General features: G+C 35.6%; 1 protein-coding gene across 1 annotated transcript; it reads right to left on the bottom strand.

The window, feature by feature from the left end:
* Positions 1–21796: 21796 nt before the first annotated feature.
* Positions 21797–23999, bottom strand: LOC135118255 (uncharacterized). Its single transcript, XM_064039583.1, has 3 exons — positions 23702–23999; positions 22211–22565; positions 21797–22048 (listed from the first exon to the last, which is right to left on the bottom strand). Exons 1-3 carry the CDS (start codon positions 23997–23999, stop codon positions 21922–21924), a joined length of 780 nt encoding a protein of 259 aa, XP_063895653.1. The 3' UTR covers positions 21797–21921.
* Between the last annotated feature and the right edge of the window lie 2609 nt (positions 24000–26608).

The following is a 26608-nucleotide window of genomic DNA, read 5'->3' as shown; positions in this document are numbered from 1 at the left end:
TTTTGGAATAAAACACAGATTTTTTGATAAATAAATCATTTTATTTTTCAACTTAGTCCCCCTTGAGCTCTATACACTTTGTCCAACACTTCTTAAATTTTTTTATCCCTTCCAAAAAATAGGATTTGTCGAGGTCCTCAAAATCGGCCCACTGTTTAGAACACACACATTAGAAACCCACTGTTTTGACTGTTGTTTGGTCTCTGGTGTGTTGTGATGGATCCATGTTTCGTCCACTGTTACAAAACAGCGCAAAAACTCCTCTATATTGCGATTAAACAACGCCAAACCTTCCTGTGAAGTTGTTACACGATTGCGTTTGTGGTCGACTGTGAGCAAACGCGGCACCCATCTTCCGAAAAGCTTTCTCATGCCAAGTGATCATTCAAAATTGAAACCACTGAGCCATGCGAGATCCCTATGGCTTCAACAATCTCTTGCACTTTCAATCTTCGGTCGGCCAACACCATACCGTGGATTTTTTCGGGTGAAGAGACTTCAACTGGGCGTCCAGGGCGTTCGGCATCTTCAGTGCTTGTACGGCCACAACGAAATTCAGTAAACCACTTTTTTACGATTGAAAACAATGGTGCAGAGTCCCCATAGTATTTATCAAGCTTAGCCTTGGTTTCGGTAATGGTTTTTTTTTCGCTAAAAATAATGCTTAATGAGCACACGAAATTCACTTTGTTCCATTTTTTCCTCAGATTACTGGGTAGTCTGATAAAGATAGCTGTAAAACACAATCTAACTGACGCAGCAAGTTCAATTTTTGTCAGGAGTCACCTGATAGATGCCTGTTATCAGGAGTAGTGTTGCTTTTTCAGTAAAGAGGTCAGAAATTCAAAAAGTCACGGACTTATTGACCCGCCCTCGTACAATGTTTGTAGGGTAGTTTGAAATTTTCAATTATTTCTTAGTTCCGTTTATCTCAATAACCAGAGTGAATCAAAAATAAATAAGCATGCAGCGTGAAGGTCTAATATGAGTATTAACAAAAACCATTAACAAAATCCCTGCCGCAGATTTTTTTATTTTTTTTGTATAGCAGTGTTATTTTTATGTTCATGATGCAAGCGGACATTCAAAATACTTTTGAATTATAACTCGAATTAGTTGCAATCTATGAATGAGTATAGAGGTTTGATATAGGAGGTATAAGATAAAAATAAAAAATATACTAATTTAATAATGAAATATTTATTACATATTTTAAATACTTAGAAGCAATACGTCCGACTAACATGATCTCGTGACGCAGTGTGTATGGAGTTAAATAAACAGTAGATTGTACAGATAGAACAAAGAACTATGTTATCGAAAGTTAGGGGTATTAGTTTTTGCGTTATATAATCCAACACGCCCCCTCAACAATTTTAATCCCTAACTTTTAGTCATTCGTTAGTTTACAATTCAGTATCTAGTCTACAATTCAACATTACAAAGTGAATACCAACTTATAAATACATTTTTAAGTTTATGCTTTCTGCCAGAGACTTAAGCCATAATGCTTCTTTAACAGCTTCATATAAAGCCATATATTCGGATTCATTAGACGAGACCCCTACTGATGTTTGTCTCTTTGTACACCATGTAATTGTATTTATATTGTAATCTACTCATTATTTGATATCTTAATATTCGACCGCTAATTAAATCCGTTGTGGCCTCTCTTTCTATGTAGCTGTTTTGATTAGATTCACCACCACTTATCCCTGGTAATTCCGGATCTAGAAATAATTTAAAGTAAAATCAGCTTAATTTTCATGACAGAAAACATAAAGTTAACGAATAATACCAACCCAGAATGTTTGTGTCTTCTACTCCAAAATTAATCATTATATTATGTAGCACTGAGCATGCCAGAATTATGCGAGAGCATTTAAGTGGCTTGTAATGTAATACTCAATCCTTGGGTAGATAACGCCATCGATTTTTAAGCCTTGAGAAAGTATTTTCGATGACTACTCTAGCTCTCATATGCTTTTCAGTATAATTGGCTTCTGGAGTATCAGGACTAGCATTGGATATCAGAGTCATTAGCCATGAGCGTTGGGGGTAACCAGAGTCTCCTAGATACAACATTGGTAGATAAATAAATAAAATATTTATTTGTAGTAATAATGTGTATAGACTACCGATTTCCCTTCATACTTTTCAGGCTTAGGAATGGCAACCTATGACGTAGGGTTATTTCTAGGAATATTAAGTTGCATTTGTGTGATCTTTTGATTAGTTATTAATTACAGAATTATTTACATGTAAACCTACTTATTTTCAGTTGTTTACAGACGTGTCAACAAGATGTGCCTTTTTATAATATAATTAAACAGCAGAGGATATGTGCTTCCGAGCGTGCCACCATTTTAATGGGTCTTCGGTACGCTTTAAAAGCGGCTCATGAAGGTATTTGTCTAGTTCGACGATTCCTGCTGCCGTTGGGTTGTCAGGTGTTTGTTTAACCACTTCTTGGTCAAACTCAAACCAAATGGAGTGACTAGGGCCGGGTTCTGGTTGCACTGGCTCTACCGCTGGCGTTGTTGTTGTCCTTGAGGAACTTCGTCCAATTCTAAGTTAAGTCTCTCAAAGCCCTATCGAATAATCTAGAGTCCTGGAATCCTTTGTTTTCAAAACTCCACGATGTTTTTAACCTTATTTATAATTGGGGCTAGGGGCTATATGCTGTAACGCCGACTGGACGCAAAGGTTCAGAGTGTGGACAAAGCAAGGTGTTTGGTTATGGATGTTAATAAATGAAAATCTGACTCCACTTGATAAATAAAAGGTTTGTATTCAGGGTTACGGTTACAATTTTCGTAGTCGACATGAATTTTTAATGTAATAAAATGTACGCGCGTCTACCGAGCAGGCGGCCATTTTTAGCAAGCGAGTGAGTGAAGTTGTTGCATCCAGTGTTGCCCGCTTTGCCGCAACACAAGGAATTTGCCGCCAGTCACCCTCTCTTATAGCTGCTGTAATAATGGCAGCGTTATCGCTGGCCATTGCGGTTATTTTATTCTCAGTACCCGCATGATATTTTTAAAATATACTGTTAGATTTTCGCTGGTGTGCCGTTCCTTATACTCCACACATCCAAGTTCTGGAATGTAATTTTGTTGTCTCTAATGTAGAGAAAATGTAATGTAACTTTGATTGTTGTCTGATGTCCAGCAGTCAGTCGTGAGGCAGGCTGCGTTGGCATTTTCTATTTTGTGCCTCACCTTCTCTTCTTGTTTTGTGCAAATTTTGGGAATTAACGATTGCGACAGTGTTTCTGTTGTTGGCAGTTTGTACCCTGGATTCAGCATATTTACAAACTTTTTAAATTCTTCGTCCTGCACTATACTGAAGGGATAATCAAAAAAATAATCAAACGCAGAAGTTGCTCATCCAAAAGTTCAGCACGCCGAGGCGGCATGGATTTAGTGCTGTGCGCATAATCTCTGGTAGAAGGCTGATGAGAAGGTAACCCAACGGAGGATGGGCTGGGGGCAGGGGCGTTGGACTTGGCAGATTCTGTCGCAGTTGACGTTGGCGCAAGTGTCGCCCACAGAGTACTATAATAAAAAGGTAAAGAGTGCCCTCTATCGTGACTTTTAACCAAGACATGTTTGAAGCGCCCTCTGCATTTCAGAACAAGAACTACTGATCAATCACACACTCACACACGCACACGTTTACCTACACGCCTATACACACTAAGGTAATTGATAATAGATTTATGTGAGCCTTGTATTTCCCAGTACCGAACTATTTTATTCAAATTTTCTTGCGGAATATTTGTTTTATTATAAAATAAAATCAAATATTCACACCAAGAAAGTAAGAACAAAGTTCTGTACGGGGAAATACGGGCTAAATGCAAAAAAATGGGTTTTAATTAATAAAACGACTAAGTACTTTAAGTTCATTCTCTTTATTTTCTATTTTTATATTTTTTGTGCTCATTATAATAATTAACAGCAGCTAATTTTATTTCATCATCGCCTTCGTATTTTATTTTTCCGGACAAAATGCGATTGACAGACCGACACTAACTGTAAATAATTATATTTAATGTTGTGTCGGTAAACATTTTATAAAGTTCGTCTTTGTGACTGGGACATTTAAATAAATTTGTTATTGGCAAGTCTGCTAACGAAGTGATATTTGACTTTAAAAACAATTTGGGTACGTTTTTTTTTCAGAAAAGAAAAGGGCATGCTTTGTTTTTCTTTAAATAAATATTCAGTTTTTCCACTGGGATAGCAAAGCCAATTCTTTTTTTGGTACTCTTTGGCTGTAATAAAAGAATTGTTTTTATTTGAATAGTTGTCTAATAATTCACTCTTACAATATTTGCAACCTTTAACAACTTTTTAAGACATTTAGTCAAGACCCAACCACAGACATAGTTGCTTTGACCAGCATCATTTTCATGTTGCTGATCAACAACTTGCCAAAGAAGTTCCATACCCTCTATCGTTTTAATCAAATTCGTAACAGACGGCACCACTTTCTCAACCAATCGGACTTTGTTCCCAACAGTAACTTTTTTGATAAATTTAACTGTCTTTAGTACAATTTTGGCTTTTTTCCACAGCTCATGATGAGGCGAGTTACGTTTTACAGGTCCTTTAAAAACTTTGCCATTTGGTATGGAGAAACTGTTCACATTCAGAGAGTCAAACAAATCGTCTATTAGAAGGGTCAAGTCAACTAGTTGTCGGCATTCCATAGGCAGATCGCCCCTTGCAGTCAAATGTTCAGTCACAACAGCAACACTGTGACTGAACAATTGTGTCGCCGACTTAACCCTCATTTTTTTATTTTTTCAGGATTAATATGCTCTTCTGTGAGCTTATGCAAAAGTCTCAGCTCTCCATACGATTTATCGGCATCATACACCATTTTGAAATAGTCCCACTTTATGATTTTCTCCTCATTATTAGTAACATATCTAAGATCCTTTGTTATTAAATTGTTTCTAATGCCTTTTATTTGATGAGGAGTGTCATAAAGTGGGAATACGACGTGACCTTTAAAACGCATCACTTCATGACGCCATTCTTTACCTTCGCGTAAATAAATTGCTTTTGTTTCAGTGACCAATTCTGTTATAGCGCTGACATTAACAGCACTTTGGTCACAAACAGTGTTTTAAATTATGAGACCACATTTAAAACATTGTTCGATTACAGCTTTTAATTTTGTTTTTAACTCGATTTTACTTAAGCAATTTGTAAAATAATATGCAATTGGCTGCTTAAAATTATTTTTCACTTCCTTCACCATAAAGACCAGCACGTGGTCAGCGAATACTTCCTTAGAGTCCGAAGTAAAACCTTCTAACTTATCTTTTTGGACTGAATAAAAAATTTGCGGCGTGATTGACATTTCATCAAATATTAGACTACACAGCCTATCTGGGATCTGTTTTTTTAGCAAAGTTTTATTTATTTTTTCAAAAATTATATTATTGATGCCAGGTGCTAATTTAATTTGACTCAGTAGTCTTTTCATGGCTTTGCATGAAGGGAGAGCAAAATATTTATATAACAGCCTGTAGCACTTATGGCTTTTTTATATAAAGATAAACTTAGGATTTTCTCCTCAATTGTAAACCGTCTTCCTTTTGGTTTATATTTAGCTTGTTGTTGCATATGTACAAACAACTGAGGTGGTTTAGTCATATGTTGTATGAGTTGTTTAAATATGATATTTTGTGACAACTTTTGTGCATTACTCAGTCGTTCCTTATACAGCTGGCCCCTTTTGCGCAAAACACTTATCTCCGTTTGCAGATACTTAATTTTCTTCTGGAATGGTCGCACTAAATTCGATCTGGTGTGGAAGGATCTTCCAGAAGCAACTGAAAATAAACAAATTGACACAATTACCAAATATGGTTCTCAATATTTCGGAGTATTATTAAAGAATTAGTTGAATTCAGTAATAAATTAATAATATAATCATAATTTACCTGTGCTTTTACATCCGAGTGTACATCGGTGCGGCATTGTTGCAATGATGAGCAGACCACATACAACACAACACAAAAGCGTCCTTAGCGTGAAGTAAAACACAGTTTCTGGAAGATTATCTTGTTACCGAAACGGAGGAGTAAACTCGACTCGAAGTTTATAACGAAGATATTATCACAAAAACTAGAATTTACACATAAAACAACCGCAAAACGTAATCAAGCGTGTACGCAGGCTACGGCGACCATTTTACATGTCATTGACACTAAAATCAGAGGAGAATATAAGGGCAGTGTTGCTATTGTTTCCATAATATTTATTGAATTAAAGATATTGTAAATTAACATGATTAACTGCTTATATGAAGAGTTTAATATATTTTAAAATTAATTTAACTAAAATTAACTAAGTATAAAAATAAAAGACGTGACTTTTAGAATTTTATTACAGAGACATCTATTGCTGATTAGACAAAACAGAACATAAGTTTCACCGATAAGGAATGAAGATGGCGCTGCTTCATTAATCGTCAAGCTTGATGTAGGCAACTGTCCCCCCCCTGGTGTCGCCTGTGGCCCACAGGCTGTGGGGACTCAGGTGTCTGCTTCGTTGGCTGCCTGTCAGTAACAAGTATGTCTACCCAGGTAGCCACAATTTCCGGCCGATACGGAGAGAATGTTAGCAAAATATAGGCATTTTGCTTTTTTGGGTTCCACTTCCTCAAAGTGGTTTCAAACTGCATTCCGTTTTCGTGAACCTGACATTTTTTTGTTGATATTTTTAACATTAACTGGACAAATTAATTTACACTTAAACTAAAGTACAATTAGTCCAATAAAAAAGTTTAGTAAAATAAAATTATTAACACTGATTGTCGATGCAACGAGAACAAAACAATAGGTACTTATCCTATCGCTTCACTTATTCCCGATCCCGTACGATAACGCACAGACACGGACACAGGTCAGCCTTGAATTAAATAAATATTGAATTTAATTTTGTAAATCGCAAAAACATATACATGTTACCGGCAATCTGTATAATTCAGGTATTCTATACAATACCCAGGCAATGTATATAATACCTGGGGCGTCCAGGCAATGTATGAAATATTATGGATATTATTGTTCATTAGATACTTTACCTAGGTAATGTATATAATTCCTAGGGATTGTATAGATTACCTGATGGTGCATCGGCAATGTGTAAAATAAATCGATTTTGGTCTATATTTATCAATTTTGACAGGCCTACCTATAAAATGACGTGCAAATAAAACATGTTCCATTACTTAAAATCAACTTTATTAAAATTAACAATTAAAGTGCTCCTTAAAATAATTGTTCTTCAGAAGAATTAAGAATTACTACAAAAGATTTCGATACCTCCCACGTAAGTTGTTGTAACCCACAATATGCATGTTTTACGTTTTTTAAACCAAACCACCTATTTTTGTCTACTATATGTGTTAAGAGTAAAAAAAAAAATAAAAAAAAATTTTAAATTATATTTACCAGACGTATTAAGTTGTATCATTATTACAACGACGGCGTGTAACATTGTATCTACCTCCGCAACGGTTCACGCGGGCGGGGGCGCGGGGCGCGTTGCGCGCTCGCGCCGCGTATGTATGACATGCGACAGTTCACGCCGGACTTCATGAAGGGTGGATGTCGCGCGCCTATGATTCGATTTTTACGTAATTCATATTTTTATGTGTAATATTTTATTACCAACATGTTTAAACAAAAAAGTAGAGGCCGAAAACTATGTGATATGGTCATTAACATGAATAATACCGAGGATCCCGCTGAAAGTTATTCGAAAAAAACGGTCGAAGATCACAATATTTCCTTAACCCAGACAGAAATTGATAGTTTTTGCAGCACAAGAGTCGATAATATCACAGGTATAATTTTCTATTTTTAATTTATAACGGTATTTTAGAATTATGTAGTTTTATAACGACAACAACCTAAACTGTTTTAAAGATTACTTACAACAATTTACGTCGCTTAGAAGATACCAAATCAGCGTTGTATAATCACATACAACAGTTTACGTTGTTGAATAATAATAAATTATATGTGAAGTAATACATACAACAGTTTACGTCTGAATTACATACACAAATATTTATTGTATGTTGACATACTATATTTTACGTTGCGAAGATATTTGTTTTTTTAATGACATACAACAATATAGGTAAAGGGCTTTTGAAGGACACCGTGTATTTTAGTTAGTACAAGTCTGACAGTCCCTCCCGCTCTGCTCTGGATGCTTTTGATGATTTTACCACGCTCTAAAAAGTTTTAATTTAAAGTTCTGATGATCATGGGCCGAATTTAGTTCAGTAATCAATAGATAATTATGAAATTGATACCATTACATTTCATTACAGATTCGCCGTTGCCAGTTACTTTTAATGAATCTGAGATGAATGAATTAGCGAATATGATATCAGATGTTGACATTTTTGAAAATCTGGAGATAATAAACACAACAAAAACAAATTCTAATGACTCCGTAAATATTGAAACAGCTCATCCTTCACCTACCTGTAGCATTAATCATTTGGACTATGATTGCGACAATAACTTCTGCCCGTACTACATAGAAAAAGAAAATTTATCAGTGATGGATATTGTACCTCTACTATCACCAACATATGCAAGTAGCTGTTCAACTCCACAAGCAAATAGTCCACTGTCCGTAATTTCAAATAGTCCGCAATCTATAAACAATCGTCGTATAAGAAGAGACAAAGGAAACATAAGACGAAGACACGTAAAAGACTGGCTAGACGTGAAAAGGAAAACCTTACGAAACTTGGGACACGAATATGTGGCTAGAAAGGGTAAAATACAGCCACGAAGAAAAATGGGACCACCGTGTAGTTGTCGTTCTCGATGTTATGATAAATTAAGTGAAGAAAGTAGAAGAAAGATATTTGAAAGCTTTTGGGGTTTAGGTGATCGAGAGAAACAGTGGACGTATGTGGCAAACTTGGTAAAGAAACAAAACAAACGCAGAGTTTACACAGATACAGTTTCTAGACGTAAATATACGTTAAAGTACTCGTTGCCCGTAGCTGACGGCGAAAATATTAAACATGTGGATGTATGTAAAAAACATTTTTTAAGCACTATATCTGTCAGTGACCAAGTTGTTAATAAGGCACTAGAAAAGATGGACGTTACAACGGGAACACTGATCCCTGATCAAAGGGGCAGGCATTCAAATCACCCCCTTAAAAATACTGAATCTGTCAAAACTAGCGTTTGTGACCACATCAAGAGCTTGCAACCAGTTGAGTCACATTACACCAGAAAGAGGTCAGACAGATTATATTTGGATGGCGATCTTAATTTTAAACGATTATTCGAAATGTATACGGAATGGCTCCAGCCTAATAGATATGATGAGATAGCTAGATCCGAACGTCAGTATCGAGATATAGTGAACCAAAATTTCAAATTAAGTTTTTTTATTCCCAAAAAAGATCAGTGCGATCAATGCCATATTTTTAAAAATTTATCAAATCCCACTGAGGAAGAAATTAATAATAATAATCTTCATATTAAAAACAAGAATGTATGCCGTGAACTCAAACAATTGGACAAGAACGATAGCAAATCTTCGCGAGGTAAAATCTGCACAGCCACCTTCGATTTTCAAAAGATACTTAATGCTCCTCATGGACAACTAAGTATTTTATACTACAAACGTAAGTTGTCAGTATTCAATTTCACTGTTTTTGACGCCACAAACAAAGAGGCTTATTGCTACATGTGGCATGAGGCAGAAGCCAGACGTGGTGCCAATGAGGTTTCAAGTTGTTTGTCTTACTTCATTGAAAAAATGCACGAAAAGGGCGTCGATGATTTCAGGTTCTGGTCTGACAACTGTGCTGGCCAGAACAGAAATCGCATAGTGTTTGCATTTTATATGTACATTGCACATAAATTTAATGTATCCATAAAGCATACCTTTCTCGAGAAAGGACATACACAGCAAGAGGGCGACAGTGTCCATGCTTTAATAGAGCGCTCATCGAAAAATAAAATTATTTATACCCCTCTTGAGTGGTTCAGCTTGGTTCGATGGGCGAAACAAGATGGAAAACCATATAATGTCATAGAAATGAAGCACACTGATTTCTTTGATTTTAAACAATTATTGACTGGACGGAACTGGGCAAAAAATATTAACGGAGGTACAGTTAAGTGGAACAAAATAAAAGAAGTTCGAATAAGTTCACAAGATCCTTTTAAAATTGAATATCGTTACGATTTAACCGACAGTAATTCTATGACGATTGCTATTAACACTAATACTCGAAGGCGCCAAAGAAATTTTAATGTGGCCGAGATATCTCCCGCTTACCTAACCCATCAAGCCATATCAAAGGCAAAATACGACGACTTAATGGATCTTTGTAACAGTGGGCTTATCCCAGCTACATATCATGACTTCTTCAGGAGTCTGCCAGTTGTGGTAGCAACGCGTTCCGATAGTGAAACTTCTGATTCGGAGTAGTAGAGTTTCTTAAGTTTTTTTTTTAATTATTATTACTATTTTTATTTTAATACTTTGTTTTCAATTTAATTTTTTTGACTGTTTAAAGACTGTTGTGACAGGAGGTATCACACAGTATTTCATCGATACCTTATTTCTTTTTACGTTTAAGTAACTTTAACGTAATACAGGGTTATTTTTCATTCACCATCCAAATTTAAAAATCGAGGACTTTTAATTAATTTATTTTCATATGTGAAACATTATAATCAAATAATAACAAAAACAAAAAAAAACATCCAAAAGAAAATATCCGAAAATAAACAGAATGTAGAGACACGCAGCAAGGTTATTGACCTCGCTCGCTCGCTGCGATTGATGTAGGTACCTACGCGGTCTTACTTAAAAGGGTTGATTCCAATTTTCCCTTCATACTTTACGGGCTTAGGACCGACATAATAAAATAATGAATGTGAAATCACTGGTTTTTATTATGGCGTATTTAAAAAATTGGAATCAACTAGCTATTTACAATAATTCAACTTACCAAATAAACTCGATTAACCTACAAATTACGTGTACTTCAGTAATTGTTCAAAATGGAGTCCGTTTCTCTCAATACACAAACGTGCACGTTTTTCTAAACTATTTTTTAATAAGTTTAAAGTATCTGTTTGATTTTTAATTTCATTAAATGCATTTATTATTTTACTACGGAGGTCCTCAACACTTTGTGCTTCTTCAACGTAAACACGTCTTTTAACTTCACCCCATAAAAAAAAATCAAGTGGCGTTAAATCTGGTGACCTGGCAGGCCATAGGACAGGCCCTCCGCGACCAATCCATCTATCGCCATACTTATTATTTAAAAACTCACGCACTGCACTTGTGTAATGAGGTGGTGCACCGTCATGCTGATAATAATGATTGTTGTAGTATGAAAGTGGCACCTCGTCTATTAAGTCTTCAATAACACCACGTAACATGTTTAAATAATTAGTACCCGTCAAGCGTCCTTCAATAAAAATCGGTCCCACGATAACATTACCGATAATACCTGCCCAAACATTCGCACTAAAACGCACTTGATGGTAGTTATTTCTAATAACGTGGGGGTTGCTTAACGCCCAATAATGTTCGTTTCGGCTGTTATAAATTCCGATTCGCGTAAATAATGCTTCATCAGTCCACAAAATGTTACAATTAATGTTTCTTAACAGCCATTCACAAAACACGATTCTAGCGGGTCCATCGTTATCGTGAAGAGATTGCACTGGTTGGTAATGGTATGGGTGATAACCAGATGAATTCAGCAGCTTCCACACGTAATACTGACTGACACCGAAGCGCCGAGCAGCGTCGTTAGTGCTAGCGCAGGGGTCACGTTCGAAAAACTCGAGTACAGAATTTTCGACTGCTGGTGTTATTTCGTTGTGACCGCCACGACTTGTTGCATGGGCTGGTGTGATAAACTGCCCATAATCTAACAACCTTTGGTTTGCGGCTAAAATTGTTTGTCTATTAGGCACTCGCGAATTAATACCTCGTCTTTGTAAACGCGGTAAACTTTCTGCACTGTACATTCTTTGCGCACCATTTAAACTTTCGCCACTTAAAATGTAGCACCTGACCATTTCAAAATACTCTGCATTAGAATAAAAAGTCGCCATGTCGTGCGATGATAACCGACCGGAATTCGGAATCGAAAATGCAGCGAGAGCGACAAAAATATGGCACACGTTCGCACGTAACTAGGTCACGGTCAACTAAACAAAAAGTCACCGGCGCTTGGCCGACCGGGGGCTGTGCGGGGTGCGGGGTATGAGGGAGGGGGGCGTAGTGCCGGTAGTACGATGTCGGGCGTAGTGCATGCTGTTTTTTGTGTGCGTTTCCCGAATCTTGAGGCAAGCGCGCCATGTTCAACAACCGAACTGTGTGTATTCCACACGTTGTGATTTTAGTAGCGGACAATGATGAAAATCATCTAATATTTTTTATATTTTTTTATTTGATTAATTGATTAGGTTACCGATTCTAAATCATTTCTGAAAATTTGGATGGTGGTTGAAAATTAACCCTGTATAGGTATTAAAGTTTTAATAAATAAAAGACTGGAATAATTAATCTTATTAATAATTAATCTAGAAGTTTGATTGTTATTTGATCTCAGAAGAAAGTGTTTTTTTTTTAAGTTTTTTAATTATGTTGAATTGTTATTATTTCAGTTACTTTAGAGAATAATAATTTTTATTTTAATAATAAATAACATCTTATGTAAATATGGTTTTTTACTAAGCCCTAATTATATGGAACTACACATACTGCCACAAAATATTAATTTTTTATCAACGTACACTGTAGTATTTAGCACATACAGTTAAATGCAAATATTGTTTTCCGCTGTAAATGGTTGTAAGTATCCTGTACAACATTTTTGTAAGGTAGCACTACAGTCTAGAATGTTGTATGAACAAAAACTCAAAAACTAAAACTATTAAACAAAAAAATCGTAGGCAAACATTGAAAGCACTTTAAAATATATGTGTATGCAAAATTTGAAAAGAATATATTGAAGCAAGACTATTTGACGCGAGTGTCAATCTTTAAAACGCTGTAGTGTAAAATTACAATTTTGAAGATACAACAACTTACGTGGGAGGTATCGATTTATTTAATCTTAACTTACCTACTAGGCCCTATACAAGGATAGATAGGTCTAATGTCTAATCAAAATTAAGTATAAAAAAAATCTTTATTCTTAAAATCTTTATTCTTACATGAGGAACTATCATGACATTTTGTACGTAATAAGCATAAAAAACTAAGAAACAAAACAATTCTGTAAACATAATAAGTAGGTTTTCTGCCTAATAAAAATTAAGTTAAAAAACTATTTGTTCTTACATGAGGAACTATCATGACATTTTGTACGTAATAAGCATAAAAAACTAAGAAACAAAACAATTCTGTAAACATAATAAGTAGGTCTTCTGCCTAATAAAAATTAAGTTAAAAAACTATTTGTTCTTACATGACATTTTGTACGTAATAAGCATAAAAAACTAAGAAACAAAACAATTCTGTAAACATAATAAGTAGGTCTTCTGCCTAATAAAAATTAAGTTAAAAAACTATTTGTTCTTACATGAGGAACTATCATGACATTTTGTACGTAATAAGCATAAAAAACTAAGAAACAAAGCAATTCTGTAAACATAATAAGTAGGTCTTCTGCCTAATAAAAATTAAGTTAAAAAACTATTTGTTCTTACATGAGGAACTATTATGACATTTCGAAGTGCATAAAATCTTACTTTTAAGACAAGAACACTTTTTAGTATCGCAGTGTTTTTTGCAACTACATTTGACAAATCCCTGACCTGTCCCCGTAGATTGCTGAGTCGCAACTGTACGGAGTGTCGTTTCTAGATTAGGTACGTCTTCTTTTTTAAGTAATTCTTGATGACAAACTGTAAACTGCTGTCTTGAATACAATGTCTTAACAACGCCTTGCTTTGTGCCTAGTTGATAAAGTTCGTCATCTGTTTTCTGTAGGACTACAGCTAGTATATTGCGAGCATCACCGCGACCTCTGTCGACTTCCGGAACAGGGATTCTTACAGTGGTACCCAACGCTACTGGGGGGAATTTTTTTTCAGAAGTTTTAAGCATTTTCTGAGCTTGCTCTGTCAAATTATCTTTGGAACTGATGCGGTTTTCTACAGCTAAAGCGTTTTTTGCACATAAAGGGCAAACAACTTTAGAACCACAGCCTTCAGCCATATTTTTTTCCGGAGCAGCACAAATAGCATGAATAGGTCTATTGCACATTCTACACGAATGAGCACCTGTTGTCTCTTCGGAACAAACGCAGCACACGAGTGGAGTACTTAACTCTCTAAAACTCAGATCATTTAACGGTTGATCATTTACCTCAGAAGGAACATCTTCAACATTCGCAGGCTTATCAGAAATCTCGTTACTTGGTATAGTCATGTGTTCATCATGCGCACTTTGAACATTTAAAGCTTCATTATGGATCTCAGCACTTTCGATGGCAGGGCTTTGTTGGTGTTGAGCCTGTAGAGGTTGATTTTGTGCCCCAGCTGGATCTACTATTACAGGTCCTGAAGATTCTGAAGCAATGGGTATACTTGGTGATGAATTAATTACATTTTCTAAATCCTCTTCACTTTCTAGGTTGTAAGTATCAACGAGAGGCAAAGATATACCGACTTTTATTTTAGATCCAAAAAGAGCTTCATAAGGTGTTCTTTTTATACCTGAATGAAACGCTCTATTCTTCATGAGTTGGACAAATCGCAGACTATCACTCCAACGTTCGCTATCATTATCTTGCATCCAAGTTGTTAGCATGTTTTCGATGTCCTGGTTCGCTCTTTCGACACTCCCCTGACTTTGGGAATGTCTAGGCTTGCCATGCACAATTTTTAAGGTTGGCCAGTATGTTTTAAGACTGCTTACAATTTGGTTTGAAAATTCTCTACCGTTGTCTGATTGTAGGATTGCTGGTGCACCAATCAGTGTAAAAATATCCAGTAAATTGTACGCTACTTCCTCCGCGCGTTTTGTTTTCAGTGCTCTTAAAATTACAAACTTCGTCAGGTGATCCTGATATACCATAACAAATTTATATTCCCGGTCTGGATGAGACTGATAGTCAATCAAATCTACTTGACAGCGAGAATTAAATTCAGATGAAAGTATGGGCTTGACGACGATCCCTTTTTTTATTCCTCTTTGTTTTTGCTGGCACGGTTCGCAAAGTTGCAGATATAGTTCAACATCGTGGCGAGTTATATTCTTGTATCGTGTAGAAAGCTCCTTCAGCATTCGGTCTCGTCCGCCATGGCCGATACTCTGATGTGCGTCGTGAAGTACTTGGAATAATTCACTATCAGTGACGTAGTATATAATATTGGTATTCGGTGTATTCACAGGAAATATCAACTTATGTTTTTGACCAACAGTTATAAAATCATAATGCTTCAATAACCAGTAATCCGGGGTGACTTCTTTTCGGCTGTTTTCGCATTTTTTATTTCTTCTAATAATTGTTGATACCGTTGATCGTCAATAAATGTGCGATTTTTAGTACTTGCTGCGTGTCTTTTAATTCGCAATTGTGAACAAAACCTTTCTCTCATCCCAGATATTCGTTGATCGGCTGTCATTTTTAATGAAATAAATTCACTAACGAAAAGTAACAAAAGTATCGTAAGGATTACTCAATGAACTCATTACATGCTACGCGCGTCCTCCCGCCAGCGTCGCACGCAGCAGAATGAAATACAAGCAAGTAAGATATTTCGCTAGGTACTCTAAACAAGTCGCAACACGATCCTGCCCGCACGATCCTTCCCTGCACTTGTCTTTTACATACATTACCGGCTGCGCCTTCGGTATTGTATACAATACCTAGGAAAAGTATAAAATAAATAATATTTCATACATTACCTACACGTTTTAGGTATTCTATACATTGCCTAGGTATTGTATACAATACCGGATTATACAGATTGCCGGTAACATACACACTAAGGTCATGTGTCCAACAATGAAACACTAAAAATTCATAGTCTTATACACCTTTTGTTACTACAGATACAACTCTATTTTTTTGCAGGTTTATAGGAAATTTCATTGGGTACCGGATGTCGTTGATGGTTTTTTGAAATTAAATTGTAATCAATCAGCAAAAAAGAAAATCTTTAAAATGGGTAATGTTTCAATGTGGGGTACACAATGAAACACAACAAATTCAACAATGAAACATAATATTGAATAATGGCTGTCTCATTCTTTGTGGAACATAATGAGTAGGTGAATGTCAAAAAATACTTGAGTTCAATCAAAAACAGTTCTATTCCTAATTTCACTTTGTAAAGACTCGTCACATTACTTATAATAGGTAATAACGACACTAAATAAAAAAAATATGAAAAAGTAACTACAACTCACTAGCTATATTTATGGCACTCATTAATTAAACTCTAGTTAGGCAATTGGCTATGTGCAAAGCGAGAAGTGGCGGACAGATAACGACCGCAGCGCACATGGCAGAAATTGCGGACGATCAGCTGTCAAATGTGTTGATTGCAGTACAAAATCAAAGCAAAGTATCTTCCTTTAGAATATTTATTTTAAACAAATACTAGGTTTGCCCCACTGTTGTTCATTACTGGTCTTTGACAGGCTGGTGGCATAGGATATTAAAGCACTAAAATGCTTGCACTTGCCGCTCTGATTATAGACACAGTCACATTTTACATCAGTGACGACACGAGCACCATTGATCTGTAAAAAATAATAAGAAGGATAAGAAGCTTACAATTAGTAAATTGGAAATGACTTACATGTAATAGCATTCTGGCATCACATAAACATTACTTACGTTTAAACTGGTTTTGTATGGTGTTAGTGTCAAAGATGTCTGACGAATTACGTGGGCTCGTATTAAGTAGCTCTGGCCGTTATGTCGCAGTTCTTCCACATTTCTTACATGCTCGGCTAATACTAATTTATTGCCTTTTGTCTCAGTTTGTGGTTTTGAAACTAGTATTATGTGTAATAGTTTCAAACCCCGTTTTTATTATTGTATTAATTTTACAGTAAAACTATTGAATAAATTGCACTTAAATAATGTCAACAATACTACACTTCTGGACACATCTATTGGCCCACCTTGTATCTTCAGTTTCGTTTGGTCCTAGCTATTTTTTTATATTAGGTCGAGCAAAAGGTTTTTATGCAGTTTTGAAGTTGTTTTTTTTTATACAAAATTATGTAGCTCTGGGCTACCACTATCGATTTTAATCATTTGCTTTATACAATTTCTATAAAAAAACACTATATTCGTTATATAAGGGACCCCCACACTAGCGTCTTTCGAGCGTCGTCGTCGTGCCAGCGTCCGCGCAACGTCCACCCGACGTCGACGTCGCGGCGACGCGATTCAACGTTTTTTGCGAACAAGTACAATGCTCAACGCCATCTATTTGCGCTCCCCACCAGTACCTCGCCCTCTTGCGCCGCACGCGTCGCGTCAGTTGTAACGTCGTCAGTATAGAGTGCACACGTAATATCCAAAATGCAGTCACCGCTCGAAGATGTGTTTGATACTGAACTTTTTATTCAAGAAATACAAAATCGGCCTGTGTTGTGGGATATGTCAAAAAGAGAATATAGTGATCGCATTCTTAAAAGAAAGGCTTGGGAAGAGGTGTGTACTTTGTTTATTCGAGAGTTTTAAATAAAAACAACAAGAGAAAAAAATGAAGAGTGTAAGTGTAAACTTTTATATTTTGTCACTTTACCATGTTAATGAACCAAGACTTGAAACGAAGTAATTAGCAAATTTATTTCTTTCAGCGAATCCGGTCGATAGCCGTATGATTTCTTGTATATCTATATTTTCATTATTCACTGTTGCGGAATTCGATGGTATGTTGGTTTCAGCGCGTATTGTTTAAATCTTTCTTGACCTAACAAAATTATGTAGTATGCAACAAGTTTTTATTATTTCTTCACTCAAATCTAATCCCACATTCAAAGGTCTATGAAAAATTCTCCACTTGTTTGGCATGATGCCGAAACTGCACTCTATGTACCTTCTTGCACGGCTTAGTCTGTAATTGTACACTCTTTGTTGGTGTGGTAAATGTTTTCCCGGGTAAGGTCGTTGCATATAAGCTGATAAAGGGAATGCTTCATCGCCTATGTAGGAGCTTTAAACTGTATCCAATTTCTTTCTTTTGTATGTGTCCAATTTCAAATTAATATTTCATGAGCTGCACAATTCAAACAGCTTAATCTTCTGGCATGGATAACATGAGGATTTTGTTTATGCCATGTAATTTGGTGACTTTCGAGCGTACCTTTAAATGACGTGTAGCACGTCTAGCGTGTGGTAGGTTTAGTTTTAAATTAAACTCCACATTGTGTACATAAAAATTTATTGGTAAGGTCGCGATCCGGATGCCCGTCAGTTAAATTTAAATTGCTCTACGGAGGTAAGCGCGCTAGCACTGTCCTGGCTTCACGTGGAGAGATGTCCGGTGATGACGCTCAGCCGAGGAGGCGCTTCTGGGTGGACGACCCGCAGATGGTGATGCAGTATGGTAGAGGGTAGTGGGTGCACGGTGCCTCTCGGTGCCTGTTGACGTTCGGTCAACGGATCAGCAGTGGCCCGGAGTTTAAGCACGAACTTTGGGACTCTGGAATTCACGTCCATTCAAATAAAGTATCCATGCTTGAATGTCCTCCTCCGACTGTGTTTGCCGCGGAAGCAGGAAGCAGAAACGCAGTGCGCTCAAGGCGAATGTAAACAGCCGAAAATGAAATTTTATATAAAATGTATACAAATAAGATACGGGGATAAGCAAAATAATGAGAATAACTCTGACTGCTTATGATAATGAAAATGGTTAAGAATGATGTTACAAATGTGCAAAGCAAGGAAAAGATGAAATCTGCAAGTGCGCGGTAGACTATTCCACTATAAGTAGAATAGTCAAGAGTTCGTAAGCATATTTTTCCTAATATTGAACAAGAGTCAAACAAGTTTTTCTCAGGACTCCTGGGATAGATTTTGAAATACTTTGGTTTGGGTACTAATATAAGCCTATAGAACATTGTACACTATGCAGTTATTGTGGGTAATCTTTGAGCCCAACTTCCATACAAAGAATAGCATTGTGCTTTACTTTCATTTTAGGTATCTTATCTTTATTGCAGTGATTCTCAAGACTTTTTATAAGTTTCAGTCCTTTGTAGGTTGGGTTGTTTCTATATAATAATTGTATGTGTTCCCACTTTGCTACTTTTTCTTGGCCATCCATGGAATATTTAATTTTTTTTGTTATAAGTATATTTCGTAACCCTTTCAATAAATGAGGGAGGTCATATAATGGAATCACAGTCTTCCCTTCAACCTCAAATATTGAGTGTTTTAAAATTTTATTGTTTCTTAAGTACTTCTGTCGAGTGTCTTCAATTAAATAATTGATTGCGCTTAATTTTGACGTTCCCTGGTCACATACAGTAGCCATAACAGTAAATCCTATTCTGTTTCGGATTATTTGTTTTATCAGTCGTGCCAAAACTTCTTTTCGTGTACTCAGCAGAAAATGAGTAGAAAATCGGCTGTTTGTAGTTTTTTACAATGCCTCTGATCATGAATACCAACACATGATCTGCAGTTTTTCTTACTGATTCTCCTTTATAATTACAAATCCCGTTATTCGGTCTTTTCTTCTGTTGTAGTCGAAGTGCGGAGTGATAGCCATCTCATCGAATATTACTGTACATCATTTTTCATGTTCTTTCATTCCTTTTCATTTTTCATGCAATTTGTTAAAAATGTTTTCATTAAATCCTGGCTTCAAACCAGCTTTTGAAATAAGCCTACTCAAAGTTACTGAAGATAACAACATGAAACATGATGATGATGATAACAAGATGAAAATTTTGCTGAGCTATCTATAAGCTAGCATTAGTAATCAAGTGTCATTGATTTGTGTATTTTGCTGGTCAAAAATGCACAAATCAATGACACTTGATTACTAATCCTAATGTTAATTCGTTGTGTTGTGTGTTATGTGTTTAGAGTTCATAGTAGTAATAGCAGAATTAAAAATATTTACTCTATAATCCGTTATGGATAAACATAAATAATGTTAGTAGTGTACTTACGTTGACCTTGGAGGTGCTGCTATCCCTTTCTGTCACTGGTGACAATATTTTATGATAATTTAAGGACAATAATTATAAAAAATGATTTGTGACCTTACGTCAGCAGATCATTGCTTCGATTAAAATCCATCTGAAGCAATGATCTGCTGACGTCAGGTAAGCATTTTCGATAAAAAATCAACAAAAAAAATATAACTTGCCCTTAGCGGCATTATACATTTCCTGTTTTTGCTTGCTTTTCACACTCGCGTCATATAGGTAGCTACTTACCAGTCCACCGCAACTTCGTAGTAATTTTTGTGTTTTGAAAATGTATGGTATGTGGCATCGTTTTAATGGAGATCTTTAAAAACTGTATACGATGTTGGATATAATATCAGTACGTTTTTGTTCCAAGGAGTCCCGTTTCATAGAAGTGGAGTTTACTTTCTCTTTGGTACTTACCTAATGGGTCTTGTAGGACACGACATCTAGCTGGACTGAGATAAAATTACGATAAGCTACCTATTGCGGTATATTTAAGGGTATTAGGTAAGAAAAAAACAGTTAAGTTTACATTCAAGTTTAATTCTAAATCAAACATTGCTAAATAAAACAGTTTTGTGGAGTTTCTGCTGCAACCCCAGCTTTACTTATATGTTTCATTGATTCTAATTTTGCATAATGAGTTAAACGTAAATTGAGATATGAATTCGCTAACGCCTTCACCAATTGCATATCATGTGGATCTTCAAATATAGATTGAGGAGGATGTGGTGGATCTAACAATGTATGTAGTTTGCTATAAAATTCTTGGACAACATACATGATAATTTTATTTTTGGGATTGTCTTTTAATGATTGATTTGATAATGTAATGAACAGTTTTTCAGTGTACTTCAGAATTTCAAATACAAATCTGGAAACATGCTTAAGTTTTCCTCTATCAATGAAAGCAGTAAATGCAGAAAATTGTGATATGTCGACACAGTAGTTGTGATCTATGGTCTTGTTATTCAATAACACCGCCCGACAATTTGAACAAGAAATTTTGTCAATCATCCCATTCACGATATATCCAGCAATATAATAAATAATGTTCAGTTTAAAATCTGAAACCTTGTGTTATCTACGAGATCCAACAAATCATCTATTGATGTTGACTGCTCTCTATTACATTCCTCCACAACAGCCCTCTTTGTGTTCCTAAATTCTAGTACAGGAGTCTATTCATAACCATCAGTGGTGCAATTGGCATTTATGCTGGACTTAATACTATTTTTGAACAATAACTTTCGCAAAATATATCTAAATTGCATTGCACTGGGGTTATCATTTGCTCCACCGCGAGCTCTCACGCAAGAAAAGAACATCTCTAGATGGTCCTGGGAACATTTATAGGTTAAGAAATATTTGAACTCATCATAGCGTTTTTCTTCCAGAACACAATTCTTTTATAAATGCTCTAAACGATTCGTTTTCGACGATTGTAAAAGGCAAATAATTTTTGACAATAATTAGTAGGAGCAACTTATTAAGAGTTTCAGTTTTATTTAATGACAGCGGTTTTGCAAAATATTGATTGATTTGATTATTTTTATTTCAATCTAGAGGACGACTATTCGGAACAGGAGTTGCTGGTATAAATTGAGTGAAACCATCGGTGCAGGCGGAAGATGACTCACCTTGAGCTTGAGACGTAGATGGAGTCGCATGTGAAAGAGGTGTAGCAACACTAGCGTCATTATTTATAGCCATAAGCTTTAAGCTGTAAATAATTAGGATTTTTTTTCAATGTCTTCGACATGGAGAGAAAAAAATGACCCAAGTCATCTAAATTATCGGATGCTGTAAGAATTTGTTTAACTCGGCTCGTTCCTTCGTTCGCTTCTGGTTATTATTTTGTAATTGAGCAGTTCGGAGACATCGTCCAATTTCTGTTCTTAGCTTTCGAAGAAAGGCCGGAAGATTGGGTAGATTGTGTAGCATTTGAAAGAAGATCTTCTAATTGAATTTGCTCTGAATCATTTTACAGTTGATCGTGTGTAGTAACTGACGAGGCTGACATTTGTGTATCAGTGTCTTGATTAGGGCTTCTTATCGATTCTGAATCATTCCTGAAAGAGTATCGTTTTCTATTTTGCATATGTGGTAGCAAAAACTCCATTACTTTTTGATACTTCCATTGGCAGGTTTGTTTTGCCGCCTGACCACTTCTGGTAGAACTTTGTCTTTTAATTGCGTCACGATGATTGTCACGCAATTTTTTCCACTTCGCTTTAGCAGTTTTTACTGTAAGAAGTGGAAGAAGAAGATACGGAAAGCGGACCCCGTCACAAGACGGGATAAACTCTAAGAAGAAGAAGAAGTTTGTACTGTAAGAATACAATAAAAGTTATGTCCCATGTCACTTGATGTACTTGCATAGTTTCCACGAAAAGGCCAAATATTGCAGTTTTTAATTTTGTATTCAATTTCTTTTGCTGTAGTATCATCGATATTTATTACGTCAATTCCTTTACAGCTCTCATGTACACATTCAATAAATTCATCGATATTGCTTACATCATTTCCTTTAGCTAAAGGCTTATCAGCCGTTCGCTTGAGGCACCCTCCTACACCATCAGGGGCCCCTTTACCATGCCCATGCCACTCTCGCTAAAGTGCCACATTATATTATTTGCCTGTGTTTCTTCACCCAAGTAAGCAGCAATCTAATGAAACATGGTCTTATTTTTGTATTGCGTCGAGAGACCATCACTTAAAACGTGGAGACGTTTTAAATTAGGCACTAATGTTTTTATCATTGCAATAATTGGTTTTAAGTGAGCACAAATATACAAGTTGTTGATTTGCATCCGTGCCATATTCAAGGACGTAAATAATTACGTACGCTAATGATTCTCGTCCCAAATCTACAAAAAATTGGTACGTATTTTTTTTTTTTTCGGATTTCCTTCAATGTCATCTAGCCGTATTTAAACTTGGCGCGTGTATTACTAGCCTTAAAATCGTGCTGCGCCCTCACACAAACGCAAACACAAAGCATACGCAACGATCATTCATAAAATTGGATTACTACTGAAATACTATGACATTACAATGACAAAAAAACAGTGCATATTAGCTATTTCCCGTCTACTGTAATTCCAATCGATTATTTACGTATTTTATGTCCTTCTCCTGAAACATGGTACAAGATTCAGATATTCGCTAACCGTACAAAAAGACTTTGTAACGATGCGTTTCTCCTCAGTATTTTCGTCAGCATAATAGAATACTCCAGTGTGTAATGAAGCTGGTCTTTAGATCCACCAAAATGGGTTGATTGTGAATTTCCAGCTGTGGTACGACTTGATTCGTCACTCAGTAAAAATATTTGAACTGCATCACTCAAGTCTTTTTTCACTAAATTCATCATTTTATTTTTTCTTTCTTTGTTTTTCTTCTGTAATCTACTTAAGCGCATTTTGTACTTAGAAAGCTTGTTTTCAACAATCTTCAGTTTTGATTTTCGCAGCTACAGCCCGGCCTGCTGCAGCCCGGGAAGTAAATTTTGATGATAATGAATTGGCTGAACTTGTTGGAGGGGTTTTCATCTATGAATCGTGCAGTTTCTCTTAGTAACTTCAGTCTGTCTTTACGTAATTTTGCATCCTTTCTCCATTTGTTTCTTAGTTGTCTCTGCTGTCTCTCTGATAAATCATTTATTGTCTTCATTTCCTCTTGCGATTTTTTCCTATGGTAGTACTCTCTATCTTTCTTCCACTTTTCTTCTAACGCTACTGGGTCTTTCTTCAATTTTTCTCTTGCTCTCCTCATACTTAACTTCTTTTGCTCGCGTCGTTTATTTTTATTTTCATCTTCACTCAATTTATTTCTAGTTCTAACCATTGCCTGTGTATAAAAGAGAAGGAGCTTGAGCGAAGCAATAATAAAGATTTATTAATAAAGCAAAACACGAATTTCTCACGGTGAAGTCAACCACAAGATGTTAAAAGTCATCAGGTTTCGTCCTGATAATGATATCCAAATGTGATTAAAGTGTTCGCTTATACCTGCTTAATCAGCCAATTTAGAAACCCAAATTGCAAAAAACAAACTAGTATCTAGTAAATATTTTTATGTATCAAACCACTTTCTGAAGACAATATTTTTATTATGCAGTGAAATATCTAGTTTTACTGTTAAAGCCCACATGCAGAACCCGGTCGAACAAAGCAAAAAAAAATCCATTTGGTGGACACACGGCCCACCAAAAAGATGTCCACCGAGTGGATTTTTCTGACAATTTGTTTCATGCCAAGCAGTATTTTGAGGTTATGTTGAAGTTGCAATTGAAAATAGATTAATTACTTACAATTCTAACATAAACAATGAATTACTTAGGTTTTTTTACTTACAAAATCCACAAGGAACCGAAAAGACACACTCAACTTTAAAATAATTAGCGCTTTTTAACAAGGGGCAATAATTTCGATCCTGTTCGGCCGGCGACAAAATGGCGCTGCGCTGGACTATTGGACGCGTGAATAACGTTCCGTTCACAACATTTTATTGTTTTCACAAATATTTTGTAAAAATAAATGTTGTCCACCAAATAGTTGTTGCTTTTAATAACATTATAATATACGCTAAAAGTGATTTATTTATAAACCATAATGTTTATTATTGAGTTATTGAAGTGATTAAAATGTCTAATTTAGGAAAACATACTCGAACGTTAAGTTTCCTTGAAAGGTTTTTATAAATGGTCGAATTTGTATGAAGAGTGTGAGCGGTAACAGTCCGCCGAGGCTGACTTTTCTATAATAATTGTGTTGTGGAAAGTTTATTTTTATTGAATCTGTAATTATGAGTATACGTTAATAAATAATTAATTATTATTTTTACTAAAAAATAATAATAAGCTCTCAACTTTATAGAAAAATTTTAGATTTTTGTCTGTAACAAAATTTTAAGCGGTTATGACAGTGACCCACCTATTAATGGAAGGATCACCACTGTCGGATGAATAATTTGTAACATGTGATTTTACGTATTAAATATAATAACTGTTTACTTTTGTTTTTTATTTTTTCTTAATTTACCTACTTGCAAGATAAATTACAAGCAAAAACTAGTCATATCGACTCGGTCTTTAGCTTCCTCTGAAATATCTGGAAGTTCTATCTCAATGAAAATATTAGATTTTGTCATAGGAGTAGGTAAGTTCATTTGGATAGTGAAGTTCCTCGATTTCAATGTTTTTTCTTCATTCCTTTTGTGATTTAAGCCTTTTCAACTCTACAGTCAGTCTTTGTACGCACCGTTTTCGCCGCAGAATTTTATTTTTTTCTATTAGTTTTTTATTTTCTCGTGTCTGATTTTGACATAAATGATAGATTTGCTTCTATATTTTATAAGTTTTAATTGAATTTTTACAATACTGTGTGGCGTGATATAGTAATGGCGTATAAAAAGTAAGAGAAGAAAAACTTAACAAAAAATATCAAGTACGTAATGCCAATATAAGAAAAATAAAAAACTAAACTGGAACATAGTCCTTTGAGCCATGTTAGGCCCCAACATCTCGCCCTACCTGACTACGATAGCAACGACGTGCTTTTTCAGGTTCGAATACCACTGGTTTATTTTCTTTAACTTTTTTAAGTTTAGCATGTCTCCATTGTTTTCTTACATCTTGTTTTTCATTTTCGCTCATATCGACTATTTTTCTTTTTTTAGCTTTCGTTCTTTCCAAGTTTCTCTTTTTAATTTCTTCAAAGGAGACCGCCAGAAATCCATATATCGTTAAGCCAAAGTGTGAACAGGAATCATTTATGTGTTATTTAATAGATGAAACACGTACATATCAATATCAGAAAGATTTTTTTTTTAATCTACGGGAATTAGGAAGAAAATATGTTTTTGGTTCACTAGGTTTAGGTTAGGCTTATGTTTAAACACCACCCAAAAAAGTATCTATTTTACTACCAAAAAAATTCTAAACGGTTACCAAAATGGATAAATGGTCACCAAATAACGTTTCCAAAAATATTATTAGGTAAAACCATTTTTTCTTATTATTGACTACTAAAAAAAATTATGGACGCCTTTAAAATACTCTTTAGACCAAATATTATATATTGTCACTACTTAGATGTTACCAATTATGTAATACCACGACTCCTAATTTGGTCATTATTGTTAGACTAAAAAAGCTAACGATCGCTAGAATATTTCCTAAATGCCAATTAATATACTAGGGTTCCCAAACTTACGTCGCTTATTTATTGTTATATGAATTTGTGTGTAACTCAGTGCGTTTAAAATGTAAGCACGCAACATGCAGCAAGCATGGCTTCTGTCACGGCTCCGGCGCTGCGGGGCTCCGGCGGTCCCATGCGAGCTTATCGTCGCAGATGGTTTTCACGCTCACCACCGCAGCT

Source organism: Helicoverpa armigera, chromosome 19 (assembly GCF_030705265.1).
Source record: "Helicoverpa armigera isolate CAAS_96S chromosome 19, ASM3070526v1, whole genome shotgun sequence".
NCBI classification, from domain to species: Eukaryota; Metazoa; Arthropoda; class Insecta; order Lepidoptera; family Noctuidae; genus Helicoverpa; species Helicoverpa armigera.
The sequence above is the reverse complement of the archived record's forward strand: the minus strand, read 5'-3'. Positions and strand labels throughout refer to the sequence as shown.